Raw genomic sequence first — 18,005 nt, 5'->3', positions numbered from 1 at the left:
GTCCCAATGCACACATTCTTAACTAAGAGATTATATTGGTTCCCAAAGAGATATAAGAGTCTAAATTTTAGGGAGGCATGCTATGGCATTTATTATCTTCAGTAGGTGTTATGCTTCAGAATGTAGTACAATAAGTCTGCCAAGCAAAGGACTGGTGGAGCAGAGTCTACTGCCTCCCCCCAGGTTTTCATACACACCTCCTCAAGCCCAAAAGACAAATAATGACCATCTGGACAATTGTGCTTGGACAATACAGTTTACAATCTCAATTCAGCAACCCACAGCAGAGACTCTTGGCCTGTCAATAACGACAACAAGAATCACAGCAACAATTACATGCACTGAACTTTAGAACAGACTTCCAAGTGAAATACTCCAATTATGTGAACTCTGTTGGGGCTAGCAATAGGCCCCACTTGAAATGGCATGAAACTAAGGCTCTGGGGTGGGCTCTGTGTCATTTGCCAACTATTTCCAATTTTCCCCATTCTGGTTTTCAAGAGACAAGGTAACACTGTATCCCATAACCTCTATGGCTACGCCAGACCACATGACGATGAGGGAAAGTAACACTGGTGCCACTTCTGAGCTGGAAGATTCATTTTCATAAATGGAAATCCTCAGGAATGCATCTTCTTTTCACCTTGACAATGAACAATATTCCAAATGGTGACTACCCTGTCTACTTGGAATCCACTGAAGTCAATGCAGCACCATCAGCTAACCACCATACATGTAGAGCTTGAGTAAAAATAAACTTGTATTAAGTCACAGAAATCTTGGGGTTGTATGTCACCACAACATAACCAGGTCTTCTTAACTGATACAGGCTCATGGCACAGCTGACTTCCCCAAGATCACACAGCTAGAAAATGTCAACGCCTTTCCCCAAGCCTTCTAAGTGCTAAGGTCTCTACTCCTTCTACTATATCACTGCTTGCTTCATGGGCTTATTGCTTTGGAAACAAAACAGCTTTTTCCCAGGAGCCAAAATGTAAACCTAAGTGTTATCTGTCTGTTCTGAGTTTAATATCCTCTATTTTGGTGAAATAAAGAAAGTTTGATGTTTTCATTTATTTTTTAACTAGCACAAGCAGCCTATACGTAATCTCTTCTACTATATGAGGTTTAGAATTCTGAGTAACAACATTCCCCACCTCTAGGCCAGGCAGAAAAATACTCTTCACCTCGAAGAATAAATGTGTTGGGTCAGCTAGGAAGTAGCAATTAAATGACAAGGACTGTAACACCACCCAGGGTGTGACACGGTGCTTTGAGAGCCTCTCGGAGACGACGCTGACTCTGGATTACCTCACAGGAAAGGTGGAGAAACCAAGCATCGCCTTATAAACATGACCCGTTCCTGGTATGGCTGATGCAGCTGTTGTGACCGTCCTGCGCAGCCTCTGCATCACAGCCATCTCTGCCATGAAGATCACTGGGGGTCTCCTTCTGCTCTGCACAGTCACCTATCTCTGCACCTGCTCAGGTGAGTTAAGGGTAGATAGTGCCCTATACAGCTACTGAGCTTGTTCTCTGAAACAAGCTTATGGGATGTGAACCTCTCAGAGAAACGTCTAGACATGTGGGTTTAAAGTATAATGGTTTGTAGTAGAAACAGCCCTGGCCTGGAATGGGAGCCTCTTATTTCCCAACTCCCTGGAGTTGAGGGATTTGGATCTAGGGCATTTCCTTTTGAGGATTTTTATTTCCATTCATGGAACCAAAAAAAAAAAAAAAAAAAAACCAAAAACAAATCTTTTCATAAGTCTACCATTCTATTAGGACACTGGAAGTTGTTGGTGTTATTAGATACTACTCCTCAGCGTAAAGATGCAGAAAAACTTGGATCACTCTCCAAATCAACCCAGGAGGATTGAAATAAAGTACAATTCTCCAAAACCCAGGAGTCAACAATTAAACTTTTATACAATGAAAATTAAGATTTTGATGCCTTAGAGATATTCCCTTACATTCCTTTATATCAATTAGGAGGGGAAGAATATTAAAGATGGTGCTTCAGGCTCTTAGAAGTGACTGCAATACGTTTATTGCTTCTGATTTTTTTTATCTTTATTTTTTTTAAGAACTTTTATTGAGATACAGTTAACATACAATAAACTGCATATATTTAGAGCGCACAATTTGGTATCCCAATCTCCCAGTTCATTCCCCCCCAACCCTCCCCGCTTTCCCCACTTGGTGTCTATATGTTTGTTCTCTACATCGGGGTCTCTATTTCTGCCTTGCAAACCAGTTGATTTGTACCATTTTTCTATATTCCACATATATGTGTTAATATACGATATTTGTTTTTCTTTTCCTGACTCACTTCACTCTGTATGACAGTCTCTAGGTCCATCCATGTCTCTACAAATGCCCCAGTTTCATTCATTTTTACAGATGAGTAATATTCCATTGTATATATGTACCACATCTTTTTTATCCATTCATCTGTTGATGGGCATTTAGGTTGCTTCCACGTCCTGGCTATTGTAAACAGTGCTGCAATGAACATTGGAGTGCATGTGTCTTTTTGAATTATGGTGTTCTCTGGGTATATGCCCAGCAGTGGGATTGCTGGGTCATATGGTAACTCTATTTTCAGTTTTGCAAGGTATTGCTTTCTGATTTAAAACATTATCAAAGACATGATGAACTCCAGAAAACATCTTATGGTTAATAAATGGAGAAACTTTGGATAATTCTTTCACTTGAACCAAGGCTTACTTAACCTACTGGCCATTTGGCTTCCTCAGCAAACAGCTGGATTTTGTGAAAGGTCATGGTAGGTGCTGAAACTCAGCACCAGAGGAACTACAGAGTCTCAAACAACAGACTTTACATTAATTAATGAGACCTCACGACTTTGCTTTATTTTTAACATTTCCAACTGTATCTCTCTTTCAGAAGCTGCTAGTCTGCCTTTAAAAAAGGTGAGTGTATTGAACCACACTTTAATTACAGTTTAATTTCCTATTTAGTTTTACTTTAATTTCCTATTTACTATATTTAGTCAACAAATACTTATGAAATATATATGTAAGATTAATTCAGTATGCTTGGGGCGGGGGGGAGATGAAAGGGAAGGTAGCCACAGATAAATTGCCTCTGCTTTTCAGAAGGCAACTGAAGAAATATGACATACATATATGTAAATAACCATAGCCTAAAGAAAATATTCCAGAGTTAAAAAAGAGAGAGGACTTATAGCTGAGAAGTTGGCGATGTCTTCATGGAATGGATAAAGTGAGGGGCAGGAGACAGTTACCTTGGTTAACTGCACAGACTCTGGATTCAAATCCCAGTTCTACCACTTACTAGCTTTTACATTACACAAGTTCTCTCTTTTTAAGCCCAAATTTCCCTCATCTGTAAATAGGGGTAAGAGTAGAACCTACTCTATTCAGTTGTTCTGAAGATTAAACAAAGAAAATTCATGTAAGATTTAAGTTTAATGCCTGGGAGAGAAATGCATATCTATATAATAGAAGTGGTGCTAGTAGAACTAGTATTTGTCAGAGTGATCATATTATTATCAATAGGAGTAGCCATGGCAGCATCAGCATATCAGAGCTGGGACTTCCAGGATGGTACTGTGCTTCCTGTCCCTTAGAGGCCAGGGTAGCCTAGCTTGAGGACCAGGAGAAAAGCAGGACATTCTCTTGTGTCTGTTGCAGGTGGACTGCAGCATTTACAAGAAGTACCCAGTGGTGGCCATCCCCTGCCCCATCACATACATGCCTGTTTGTGGTTCTGACTACATCACTTATGGAAATAAATGCCACTTGTGTATCGAGAACTTGTGAGTACTTCATGGGAAGAAAAGAATCTAGGGTAGCATCCTTCACTGCAATCTTCTCCTCTTTCCACAAGCCTGCTTAACTTTTCAGAAGCTGTACTGTGCCCACTGAGAGAACCTGGGAGACATAGAAAACTTGCTGCCTCACAGTCAGATGAGGGTTGAGCCACATACTCTGCCAGCTTGACTCCATGACAGAACCCCTAATTCTTGCCTGTCAATTGAGAGTCTAACAAGACCATGTCAAATTGCTGTTCCCAGAGCCCAGAGGTTCTGTAGAGGCAAGTCACGAATCACCAAAGAAGTTAAGGGGATCATTTGGGGTGGTCTACAATCCCAACCAGCTTTGGATTATTTTAAGTAGTGGAGGTCCCCATAATTTCTTATTGGAAGAAAGGGTTCTGAATCCCACACTAAAAAATAATTGAAAACCACTACCCTACATGACTTCTAAGAGACTTAACGGCCAACAGATGATTCTTAGATAAACTGTGGCCAGGGGGTCTTTATCCTCCTCAGTTTCCTAGTGGCTCCAAATATCTGCAGCCTTAGGGAGATAGGGATAAGGCTACCACAAAGATTTTTTTTCTTTGATCTAAAATAGGGGAATACAAGCTGTCAGTACTTGGACCAGAATCCCATGGACATGTTTTAAGCATTTTTGGTGGGGGGGGCCTGCACAGGGTTTTGGAAGGCAACAATAACCAGGCAGATGTCACTTCTTCGGTGCAAAATAGGCAACTCAGCATTTACTGTCTTAACACCCTTTGCTCACTGTTAACTCTCTTTTAGACCACTGGATTTTGGCCACTTATCTCAGATCGTGTGGTTTTTCATCTTTGTGATTATCTCAACAAGTTAAAATACCAAGTTAGGACCTGAGCCAAGAAGGATCTGTCTACACAATGATTCCTACTCAGGAAATTTTTTTTCACAAAAGGGAGGATTCTCTAATGTGCATGAACACTGGACCCTCAGCCTAGAAACTAGCTTGTGTCCAAGGACACTGAAGGGGACATATGGTAGAAGGTCTCCCCACTAGTGCAGGATCCAGCCTCATCATGGGCCCCACTGACCAGGAAAGGCTGAGGGGCAGGCTGCCTCAGCTTCCCTTGTCAGAAGTCCTTCTTCTTTGTAGTTTTAAGGCATTGGGTGATCAGTCTGGGCTCTGGGATGAATGGAGGCAGCAGATGACATGGAAGTGTCACTGGACTAGGGACATCCTGCCTCTGTCTCTGTCAGAAACTGCCTGTGGCAAGGACATTCCTTTTTAGGGACTCACTTTCCTCATTTGTAAAATGAGGTTCTTCCTATAATATCTATAGTTCCTTTCAGCTCTAATATTATATAAAATCTCCTCTTGTGTTAATGAATCCTGTTAACTGTGTCTTCCCATAGGAAGAGTAATGGAAAAGTTCAGTTTTTGCACGAAGGAAGATGCTAACTTCTCCAACGTGGATACAGAGCAAGGACATCATCACTGTCATCTTCACCATCCCTGGGCCCCGACTGCCTTTTCCCTCATTTTGGCAGAGGTTCCCAGTGGGGGTGGGGGGGGGGGAGCAGAGGCAGATTCAGAGTCATCTTTGTTGGGTGAAGAAAGCTGTGCTCTCCTTCAGACTCCTGCCTCACTGACTGACAAACATGTCAAAATAAACTGAAAAAGTACTATGAAATTCTAACAATTCATTGTTGAGTTCTAAGTATCAAATAAAATACTTATGCTTATTAAAAACTTTGTAGAACTACTATCTACCTAGTAACTTTAATAGATCAAAAGATTAAAAACCCATTTTAAATGGAGCATAAAGAGCAAACTATGTATAATGCCTAGAGCATGGTCATAAATTTTTTTAGGAATGACATGCCTTCATAACTACAAATTTATTTCATAAATACATTTTATAATAATAATTTTATAGCAAAAATTATCAAAATAAACCAGTGAGCTTTCTAACATAGCTTAAACGATCTAACTTAATCCAAGGCTTAAGAAGTATATTTTTAGGGGGACGTTCCTGGTGGTCTAGTGGTTAAGATTCTGTGCTCCCAATGCAGGGGGCACCAGTTCAATCCCTGGTCAGGGAACTAAATCCTGCACGCCACATGGTGAGGCCAAAAAAACAAAAACAAAAAACAGTGAGCATGCATTCTTTAAAAAAAATGAAATTAAAAAAATTAAATAAAAAGTATATTTTTAGAATTATTGGCAAAAAAAAAATGTTCATCTGCAATAGAGACCCTATTTGGGTAATTTATTTTCTAATTGTTCTAACAAAACTCTAATTCCTAGTCGAGTCTTCTTTACTTGACATATCAGTCTGTTTTAACAAGGATGCTGTTTGATTCTACTCAGGGAGTAGGACACGCTTGTAAATGCTACTCTAAGTTTAACAAAGCTCTGAACCATCTTTACTATTTTAACTATCAATCTAATTGTGCCACCAACATCAGCTATTCCATGTTAATAACTATCCATGATTTTGGACTCCAAACCCCCTAATCCTAATGTTAAATGCATAATTTATCCATAAACCTAGCCAGTTCATAGTATTTAACTCAAATCTATGCTTAACACTAAGCTCACAATATTTGACTCCAATGTGTTAATCACAGTAAGATGCTCAGTAATCTAATATTTCTCAACCTTTGATCTTTCTGACATACCTTTCAGCCCAATTGTAGACATGAAGACCCAGTGCCTAAGTGCACAAAAGAGAGGAAATACCAGTCCAGAAATGCTGAGTAGTGAATAAAAACAAAAGCTCATTCTTCCTCCTTTCTTTTCATTTCCTCCTTTTCTTCTTTTTTCCTCTCTCTCAAATAGTTTTCCTTTTCTCTATCCTATTTTTTCTCTTTCTACATATTCCTTCCCTGTGACTTTTTTACTGCTCTTATAACTTTTCCTAACTTTTCCTTAAATTCATTACCTTTTTCTCATTTTCTTTAATCCCCATAAGTATCTTTTATTTATTCAAAGCCTTCCAGCCTCTGTACCTGAAGGTCTGACTGTAAATCCATTTGCAGTGATGGACAGATGAGTACATATGCCCACACACACCCTTGGGGGAATTTGTCTCAAAATGAAGAGAGCTCAGGACCCAACTCCAAAACTTTTATCACATATATTAGTCTATAGTCAAATCATTATCTAGGCGTGAAGCCTAATTTATAGCTTATATCTCAACACTTAAAAATAAATTCTAATTTCACATAAGCCCAATGTTCACCTTATATCTAAATTCCAATTTTACCTTTCATAGCTCCTTCTATAGCGTAATGCTAAACCATTCCCCTCAAAAGCCAACTCTTAATTCTCTCTTTTAACTCAAACCTTGAAATAGAAATCTTTAACATTAATCTGCATACAATTCATTTCATATAAATGAGTCTGAGAACAAACACTGAAGTCAGTCCTGAACTTTTAAAACTGTCGACCTAACTTTTTGTTGTCTCTGGGTCTTATTTCTATTCATTGATTGAATCAAAATGCCTGTGTTTATATGAATATTGTTCTTGCTTGTGTGTGATTGTGTCACTGGAAACTACAATCTCATTTTGTGTGTTAATAAGTACATAGGTATATGTTCATATGTGACTCTCTTTATAGATGACCAGATCATGGCTGGTGGCCCCAGTGATCTGGTCATAAGAACTGTGTTCAAAAGTCAATATGCATGAGAAAATAGTGAGTTATCAATTTTCAGTAAACAAACATGTAGATTGTTCCATTTAATATCATTGACTATTTACACTGGTACAAATAAATCCCTGTTGTTGGTTTCCCCAAGTAATGAAAGGCTGAATTTGAATTAAAATAAAAAGTTAAAATACAAAATAGCAGAAAAAATAAAACATGGCTATGAAATATTCATTTCTAACAAAATCATTTTTCACCCTGGACTGTTCTTTTGACCCCAGCTGCTTTAAGTTAAATGATTTCAAGCCAGTTCTGTGCCTCTGTGACAAGCTGCTTCTACTGAGACCTAATTGAGTCTGCCTAACTCACTGCATGTCTCTCTCAGTCTGGGTCTCCTCCTGGTTATCAGTTTTTGGCTACAAAGTTGATAGGAATTGTCTGTTTCTAATAGTCTTGTTTCCCACCGTGTCTACAAGCAATTTCACAGAGTTGTCTGAGAGGTGGGACAAGCAAATAGATTCCTTGCCTTCCACAGTCATTTTGCCCATACCAGTGAAGACAGCGATGCACTTGTGGCTTCCTCAAGCCAATGACCTGGGACCTCTGTGTGTTCTTTGGAAACTGGGAAAGAAGGGGATCAGCCTTGCCCCCAGACTTGGGGCTCTGGATTATAAGCCTGGATCTGGAAGCTAGACATCCAATCACAAATGTAAATGTGAAGGAAGTTTATTTTTTAAATTTTACATTTCCAAGTTTAGGCCATGGAGAAGACATGATTTTATTTAGCCTTATTCACTTCTCTGTACTCATCAACATTTGCAACATTGAGGTCTTTACCGTCCTCATCATCACTGTCTTCATTATAAAACTCCACCAAGCAACTCCAGAGAACACAATGAACCTTTAAATAGAAGACTGTGTGCTAACCCCAACCTGAACATCGACCAGGTGTGTAGCTGTGGGTAGGTCACTCTCTGTGTGCAGTATCTTCTTCCTTACTGATAAAGAGAATGGTAATCCCTAGTTTCACTTTTATCCTGTGAGAATCCGTTGAGACACGCATGTGAACGTGCTTTGTAAATTATAGTCTTACAGAAATGAAAGGGATGATGCGGATGCCCATTCTTCTCCAACATCTACAAAGGCATAAAAACATATACCACGTTGTGCAGTGTGCTTGGCATGTTAGCGTAAATACTCATGACCAGTAAATTCTCATGTATTTTTCTCAGTTTGAGAAATGAGAACATTTCTGTTCATGAGAAGTTGATATTAGGAAGTGAAAAGGAGAATGTGTAGTTTAAACATATAAGATTATACACATTTCCTTATATAGTTTGCCCCATTTGAACATGGCCTCACTTAACTCAATAGCTTGCAATAAAAATGATATTTACATTTTCTCCAGGAATATTATTACAAAATATTTACTAATTTTGAAAGGGAAAAGATTAACTTTATAGCGGAGAACCTGGCAGATATTACTAACTTACTCAAGTGATTAAAGTTAGCCTCACTGGTGATGGGGCAAATCAACATCCTGTATGCACAGGTCAGGGGTGGGTCCAGGGGTGTATCCAGCAGCTGTGGACTTTGTTGGTGCACTTACCAGGTTGTGGGTGGTGTTACAGGATCCCAGTGGCCAGCACCTGGGAAGGAGTACTCAGAGGTCCCTTTCCAGGCAGGAGCACTCTGGTTCCATCCACCTAACACCACAGCTTGGAGCCAGATCTAGGGTAAACAGATCCTACGGGAGCCCCACCACAGAGGCTGCCCAGGTCCCAGGCAGCAGCAAAACCACCTCAATTCCTGGAGCCACGATGACCCAGCCCTCAGTGCCCAGCACTAGATCTGGGGCGAACACAATGGAGAGAGGGATGCAAACTTGAGCTGCCTCTGAGCAGAACCATAAATGCTGGCATGTGCTGCCCATAGGTTCACTCTGACCACACAGGCCTCATTTGCTTCAGCACTCACCTCCTTGGGGGTAGGGCACACACGCAAAGGCAATGGACCCTTAATGAAACCAACCCTCGGGGCTTCTACTCTAAAAACTGGGGAGGAAACCCCACCCTCAACAGGGCTGTGACAGCCACAGAACAAAGAGGAGGCTCCTCCCATCATTCAGTGCAGACTCTGGTCACCACAGCACCATCACACCCCTTATCAAGGGGATGACGGCCAGCACATGCTGAGGAAAGAAGTGGCTGGCATCCATACCAAAACAACCTGGCACCAAAAATACTGTACTCACACAGTCTAACAGGGATGTTCCCACATAAAAACACCCCTTCAAGGCCACAGTAGATAACTGTTTCCCATACATTCATAGAGACAGAGAGAGTTAAGTAAAATGAAAAAACAGAGGAACCATTCCCAATTAAAAGAACAAGAGAAATCCCCTGAAAAAAACAATGAAACAGACCTCTCAAGTCTAGCAGACCCCGAGTTCAAAAAGGAGGTAATAAAAATGCTAAAGGAAACAAGAAAGATTATCAATAGAAATGCAGATCAGTGTAACAAGGAACTAGAAACTATAAAGAGGAACCAATTAAAATTAGACAACTCAATTGCTAAGATAAAAACCAAGCTAAACATCTAGATGGACTAGATGTTTCAAATAAGGACTTAATTTTTCTACTATATACAGAGCAGTCTTGAATAAACTGCACCCATGTAACAGTTATAATCAGAAAGTGTCTTCAAAATATGAGCATTCTAGCCTAAGACCAACCCCCTTCTTTCTCTCCCCACTCCACAAACCCAGAGGGCTATAATGCTCAAATTTTCAGAAGAAAGTCTTTCCTAGAAATTTTAACACAAGATGCACAAAATGTATTATTTACTAACTCTATTTCTGCCATATACTGGCAACGTCCTCAACATCTAGAAAGACTAGATGTTGTAAATGAGGACTCATTTGTCCATTATATGTGCTATATACTCAGAAAAGTGAAACAAAATGCATGAACATAAAAAAGACAATGGTTAATCCTGCCTCACTATAAACACACTGGCACAGAGCTCTCTGCCACTTCCTTCTCCCCTGCCACCTTGAACCAGTGCACAAACAGCATGCGTACTGTTCAAAAAGGTGGTTTGGCCAATCTCCCCGCCCCCTGCCCCCAAACAACATTTCTTAAGAATTTTAACAAAAAGATATTTACAAAATGTCTTTTCACTACCTCTACTTCTAACATATATCAGGCACTTCAGAACATCTAGAAAGACTAGAATGCATTTAAAAGTAGAAGTAGTAGAATAGTGCTTCTTGTAAATCGCTTTTAAAAACTGATGGGAAATACTGTCTTGGGAAATGGAATTGTTAAACCTCTGCTCTGAACAGTATACTCTGTGCTTGTTCATTGGGTTGAGGGAGGTGGGAGGGAAGATTGCAAAATTTGTTTTGTTAGTGTGTGCTAGAACATTTCAACTTACCCATTGCTCTACATGTTACATGCATTTTGTTTAACTTTACTGTATATATTATGTATACACTGGACAAATGGGTCCCAATTTTATAATAACCAGTCTCTAGATATTAAAGAGGTTTCCAATGTATGACAAAAGTAGAGTTAGTAAACTAACACATTTTGTACACTTTGTGTTAAAATTCACTGAAAGGCCGTCTTCTGAAAAGGGCCTTTGGAAGTGGAATTGTAAATCACATCTAAGTGGCACATGTGCCTGTACTTGCCCACTGTTGGATAGATGGTGGAAAGGAGGTATTGGGAGAAATGAAGGGTTCTAGACTAGAATGTTCATATGTAGAAGACACTTTCAGATACAGCCATTGTTACATGTGTGTAGTTTATTCAACACTACTGTGTATATAGTAGACAAACTTTAAGTCCTTATTTGAAACATCTAGTCTAGTCTTTCTAGATGTTTAGAAGTACACAAAGTATGTTAAAAGTAGAGGTAGTGAAATAACATATTTTGTAGATATAGCCTTTTGTTAAAATTCATATGAAATACTGTCTTAGAAATGGAATGATCAAAATGATCAAACCACCTCTCTGAGCAGTACATGTTATTTTATTTATGCTGGTTCAGGGAGAAAGAAGAGAGTGCAAAGGGCTTTATACCAAGACAAGCCATTGTCCCATATGTCTCTGCATTTTGTTTTACTTAGCTGTATATATAGTGTATATACAGGACAAACAAATTTACAACATCTAGTCTTCCTAGATGTTAAAGAGGTTACCAGCGTATGACAAAAATAGCAAATAAATACATCGTGTACACTTTGTGTTGAAATTCATAGGAAAGACTTCTGAAAACAACTTGAGGAAGTGAAATTATTAAAATCTCCTCTAAGCGTTACAGATGCTTATTAACACTTGTCCACTGGCTTGACAGAGATGAGAAGGGAAAGGGTTCTAGGCCAGAGTGTTTCTGTTTAGGAGATGCTTTGAGATTATAGACTCTATGGTTTATTCAATGCAACTACATGTATATATAGTGGACAAACTTAAATCCTTATTTGAAACATCTAGTCTTTCCAGATATGTAAAAGTGCACAACATATGTTGAAAGTAGTGAGTTAAAGTAACATCTTTTAAGTATTTTTTTCTGTTAATTCATAGGAATGGTTGTATTTGGGGAGTGAAATTATTAAATTTGACAGTAAGCTGACTGTTCACTGGGTGGTGGGGAAGGGAGAGGGGGTAGGTAAGGAAGTGCAGAGAGAAGGGTTCCATGCCCATAAGTATAACCATTGTTTTGTTTGTGTGTTTTAGTTGATATTGCTGTGTATTAAATAATAAGCAAGTCCTAATGCCCAAAGTATATTAAAAGTAGAGGCAGAAAAATAATCCCTTAAAAAATGCCCTTTTCTTGATGTTTTGGAAGGGCTGTGTCTTCTGGGAGTGTGTATGTTAATCCACCTCTTGGAGCTAGATGTAGTCTTGTACTTAGTTGCTGAAATGCTAGAGGAGGGGTAGGAGGAAGGGTGAAGGGAAGGGCTCGGCTAATATTTCCATATCTAGAAGACAGTTTTGGTTATAACCATAGGTCTTTGTGTGCATTTTTGTAAAGTACCAATGTTTATTATGGACAAGTTTCATTATTTTGCAACATCTAGGCTTTTTAGATATCCTGAGGTGACAATGTATGATAAAAACTAGAGCTAGTGAATTAACCAATTTGTAAATATCTTTGTTATAACTGATCAAAAAAAAAAAGTAGCATCTTCGACATGAAACTGTTAAACCATCTCTGAGAAATGTACGTCAGGACTTGTTCATTAGGTTGGCAGCAGAGGGAAGTATAAAGGGAGAGATGTGTGAGGATGTGTTCATATTTATATTTTGATGATAATCAGCGATGTGTGTGCATCTCTCGGCTATGCTATGGGAATACATTAAGTAATTCAAAAGAAACATACCTCCTTGCTAATACTTTAATGGTTTAGATTGGATAACGAATCCTCTTAAAAACATTATACTTTGAGTACTCTGTTGCTTTATGTCTCATTTTTAATTGAACATTTAAGGGAATGTAGTATTTTAATCATAACTCTGCCAATATCTTTATCTAGAGGCCTGTTGCCATTTTTGTCTGTTCTGAAATTTCTGTCGCCAAGAAAGGCAGGATTACATTTTTTTCCTTCCAGATTGAGTTGGTGTAGTGCATTCCTGGTTATCAAAATACTCATAGCTTTGGGACTTTGAAATGATAAATACTCATGATGTGTGAAAAAGCATGATACATAACTGTGTGATTTCAGTTACATAAAATGGATGCTTAGTTGTGTAAATACACAAACAAGACCTAGAAGGATACATCAAATGGTAAACTGCTTGTGATGATGGATGACTTTGTTTTTTGCTTCTTGTGTTCTGTGGTTTCCTATTATGCAAATATTAACTTTTAAGAAATGTTATTTTAAAAACCTTAAAAAAAAAAAAACCAAGCTAAAAGGAATGAATAACAGACTAAGTTTCACAGAAAAATAAATAAGTGATCTGGAAGATAGAATGGAAATCACCCAATCAGATCAGCAGACAGAAAGAAAAATTAAAAGTAAATGAAAGAAACATATGAGATGCATGGGATAATATTATATGTATAACAGGGATTCCAGAAGGAGAAGAAAAAGAACAGGGGATCAAAAATATATTTGGAGAAATTATGTTTGAAAACTTCCCAAACCTAAAAAGAAACAGACATCCAGGTACAAGAATCAGAGAGTGCCCCAAACAAGATGAACCCAAACAGATCCACACCAAGACGTCATAATTAAAGTGGCAAAAGTTAAAGAGATGATTCTAAAGGCAGCAGGAGGAAAACAGAGTAAGTTACAAGTGAACCCCCATAAGGTTATGAACTGATTTCTTTGCAGAAAATTTCTAGGCCATAAGGGAGTGGCATGATATATCAAAGTGCTGAAAGGGGAAAACTCTGCAACCTAGGATACTCTACCCAGCAAAATTATCATTTACAATAGAAGGAGATATAAAGAGTTTCTCAGAGAAGTAATAGCTCAAGGAATACAACAATACTAAAACTAACCTAATAGCGATATTTAAGGTCTTCTCTAAACAGAAAAGAAGCAAAAACCCATAAGAAAGGGAAAGCCACAATAGGAAAACAAATACATGAAAAGATTGAAGATCGATTAAATAAGCCAGTACATAGAATAAGAAACAACCAAAAAAATTTTTTGTCAAAGCAATTATTGCTATAATCAACAGCGAAAGGATAAACATGAAGATGTAAAATAGAACATCAAAATCGCAAAATGTGAAGAAGGGAGGAAAAAAATGTAGATCTTTTAAAATGTGTTTCAGGGCTTCCCTGTTAACACAGTGGTTAAGAATCCACTTGCCAATGCAGGGGACACAGGTTCAAGCCCTGGTCCAGGAAGATCCCACATGCCACAGAGCAACTAAGCCTGTGTGCCACAACTACTTAGCCTGTGCTCTAGAGCCTGCAAGCCACAACTACCGAGCCCATGCTCCACAACTACTGAAGCCTGCACGCCTAGGGCCCATGCTCTGCAATAAGAGAAGTCACCGCAATGAGAAGCCTGTGCACCACAACAAAGAATAGCCCCCACTCTCCACAACTACAGAAAGCCCACACGCAGCAAGGAAGACCCAACACAGCCAATAAATAAAAATAAATTAATTAATTAATTTAAAAAATGTGTTTGCATTGTATATTCTTGCCTCCTTTGTCAAAGATAAGGTGCCCATATGTGCTTGGGCTTACCTCTGAGTTCTCTATTCTGTTCCATTGATCCTCCTTTCCATTTTTGTGCCAGGACCACACTGTCTTGAGCACTGTGGTCTTGTAGTATAGTTTGAAGTCAGGAAGCCTAATTCACTGCCGAGACCAGCTCGGCGACTCGAGGTGAGTGACGGGTGCCGCAAGCTTGAAGAAGACACAGACACAGACTGAAGAGAAAAGTGGGACCGGGGGGCTCAAGACCTCCCGGATCAAGAGCCCTGCTAACTCATCCCAGGTTGCTTTTATTGAGTTCGTGGGCTAACATTCTCAGGTTACACTCATAAACAATCAAAGGCCTCACATGACTGAGGCAATTATCTTTGTTTACTTCCTGGGTCTGAGTTGAGCAGGTGTGGATTTGAGCTGGGGGTGGAGAGCAAAACAGCCCTGGGGGCAGGAGACCTCTCTCAAAAGGCACCACCCCTGTTGGCCCCTCTGCGGCTGTGCCTGTCTTAGGTTGTTCCTCCTCTGAGGAATCTTACCCGTCTTTGGCTAACCAGCCATCCCTCAGGACCAAACAGGGTGATATTAGTCTCCACGCCCCGCACCCTCAGCTCCTCCACTGCTCAAGCAGGACATTCTGAATCCCATCGCTCGGCCCACATACTTCAACATTTTCAAGGTTTCAGAAATGTTCCCGAATGTCTTCCCACAATTCACCAACTCCATCTTTCCTTCTCAAGATTGCTTTGGCTATTTGGGGTCTTTAGCGTTTCCATACAAATCGTAAGATTTCTTGCTCTACTTCTGTGAAAAATGCCATTGGTAATTTGATAGGGATTGCGTTGACTCTGTAAATTGCTTTGGGTAGTACAGTCATTTTCACAATGTTGATTCTTCCAATCCAAGAATATGGTATGTCTCCCCATCTGTATGTATCGTCTTTGATTTCTTTCATCAGTGTCTTATAGTTTTCTGCACACAGGTCTTTTGCCTCCTTAGGCAGGTTTATTCCTAGGTATTTTATTCTTTTTGTTGCAATGGTAAATGGGAGTGTTTCCTTAATTTTTCTTTCTGCTTTTTCGTTTAGTGTATCAGAATGCAAGAGATTTCTGTGCATTAATTTTGTATCCTGCTACTTCACTAAATTCATCGATTAGTGCTAGCAGTTTTCTGGTAGCATCTTTAGGGTTTTCTATGTATAATATGTTATCTGCAAAGAGAGACAATTTTACTTCTTCTTTTCCAATTTGGATTCCTTTTATTTATTTTTCTTCTCTGATTGCTGTGGCTAAAACTTCCAAAACTATGTTGAATAATAATGGTGAGAGTGGGCACCCTTGCCTTGTTCCTGTTCTTAGAGGGAATTCTTTCAGTTTTTCACCATTTGAATGATTTTCGCTTGACAGCCTTTTCAATAAGTCGTGCTGGGAAAATTGGACAGCAACATGTAAAAGAATGAAATTAGAACACTTCCTAACACCATACACAAAAATAAACTCCAAATGGATTAAAGACCTACATTTAAGGCCAGACACTATAAAACTCCTAGAGGAAAACATAGGCAGAACACTATGACATACAGCAAAGCAAGATCCTTTTTGACCCACCTCCTGGAATAATGGAAACAAAATAAAAAATAAACAAATGGGACCTAATGAGACTTAAAAGCTTTTGCACAGCGAAAGAAGCCATAAACAAGACAAGAAGACAACCCTCAGAATGCGAGAAAATACTTGCCAATGAAGTAATGGACAAAGGATTAATCTCCAAAATATACAAGCAGCTCATGCAGCTTAATACCAAAAAAGCAAATAACCCAATCCACAAAGGGGCGGAAGACCTAAATAGACATTTCTCCAAAGAAGGCATGCAGATGGCCAGCAAACACATGAAAAGATGCTCAACATCACTAATTGTTAGAGAAATGCAAGTCAAAGCCACAACGAGGTATTACCTCACACCAGTCAGAATGGCCATCATCAAAAAATCTAGAAACAATAAATGTTGGAGAGGGTGTGTAGAAAAGGGAACTCTCCTGCACTGTTGGTGGGACTGTAAGTTGGTACAGCCACTATGGAAAACATTTTGGAGGTTCCTTAAAAAACTAAAAATAGAACTACCATATGATTCAGTAATTCTACTACTGGGCATATACCCAGAGAAAACCATAATCCAAAAAGAAACATGTACCACAATGTTCAGTGCAGCACTATTTACAATAGCCAGGACATGGAAGCAACTTAAATGCCCATCAACAGATGAATGGATAAAGAAGATGTGGCATATATATATATATATATATATATATATATATATATATATATACACACACACATACACACACACACACACAATGGACTATTACTCAGCCATAAAAAGGGATGAAATGGAGCTATATGTAATGAGGTGGATAGACCTAGAAACTGTCATACAGAGTGAAGTAAGCCAGAAAGAAAAAAACAAATACTGTATGCTAACTCATATATACGGAATCTAAAAAAAAAAAAAAAAATGGTACTGCTGAACCCAGTGACAGGACAAGACTAAGGATGCAGATGCAGAGAATGGACTGGAGGACATGGGGTTGGTGGGGCGGGGGGTGAAGGGGAAGCTGGGATGAAGTGAGAGAGTAGCACAGACATGTATACACTACCAACTGTAAAACAGAGCCAGTGGGAAGTTGCTGTATAACAAAGGGAGATCAACTTGATGATGGATGATGCCTTAGAGGGCCGGGACAGGGAGGATGGGGGGAGTTGCAGGAGGGAGGGAATATGGGGATATATGTATAAATACAGCTGATTCACTTTGGTGTACCTCAAAAGCTGGTACAAGAGTGTAAAGCAATTATATTCCAATAAAGAGCTTAAAAAATAAAATAAAAAAATGTGTTTGAATCTATGTGACTATCAATCTAAAGCAAGTAGATATAGTTATCAGTTAACATACTTGAAAACCAGTGTAACCACAAATTAAAAACATACAATAGATTCACAAAACAAACAAACAAAAATACAAAAAGAAAGGAACACAGGACTTCCCTGGTGGCACAGTGGTTAAGAATCTGCCTGCCAATGCAGGGGACACGGGTTTGAGCCCTGCTTCGGGAGGATCCCACATGCCATGGAGCAACTAAACCTGTGCACTACAACTACTGGGCCTGTGCTCATAAGCCAGTGAGCCACAACTACTGAGTCTGCATGCCTAGAGCCTGTGCTCCACAACAAGAGAAGCCACTGCAATGAGAAACTCACACACCACAACAGAGTAGCCCCTGCTTGCCACAACTAAAGAAAGCCCATGTACAACAACAAAATCCCAATGCAGCCAATAAATTAATTAATTAAAAAAAAAAGGAACTCAAGGATAATACAAAAGACAACC

General features: G+C 39.2%; 1 protein-coding gene across 1 annotated transcript; it reads left to right on the top strand.

Moving 5' to 3' along the window:
• The first annotated feature begins 1,354 nt into the window (after positions 1 to 1,354).
• SPINK7 (serine peptidase inhibitor Kazal type 7) lies at positions 1,355 to 5,537 on the top strand. Its single transcript, XM_057731727.1, has 4 exons — positions 1,355 to 1,489; positions 2,911 to 2,936; positions 3,681 to 3,805; positions 5,201 to 5,537. The coding sequence occupies exons 1-4, from the start codon at positions 1,369 to 1,371 to the stop codon at positions 5,244 to 5,246; spliced, it is 318 nt and encodes a 105-aa protein (XP_057587710.1). The 5' UTR covers positions 1,355 to 1,368; the 3' UTR covers positions 5,247 to 5,537.
• Positions 5,538 to 18,005: the final 12,468 nt, after the last annotated feature.

Source organism: Hippopotamus amphibius, chromosome 1 (assembly GCF_030028045.1).
Source record: "Hippopotamus amphibius kiboko isolate mHipAmp2 chromosome 1, mHipAmp2.hap2, whole genome shotgun sequence".
Lineage (NCBI taxonomy): Eukaryota > Metazoa > Chordata > Mammalia > Artiodactyla > Hippopotamidae > Hippopotamus > Hippopotamus amphibius.
Note: the sequence above shows the minus strand (reverse complement) of the source record. Positions and strands in the feature narration are given on the sequence as shown.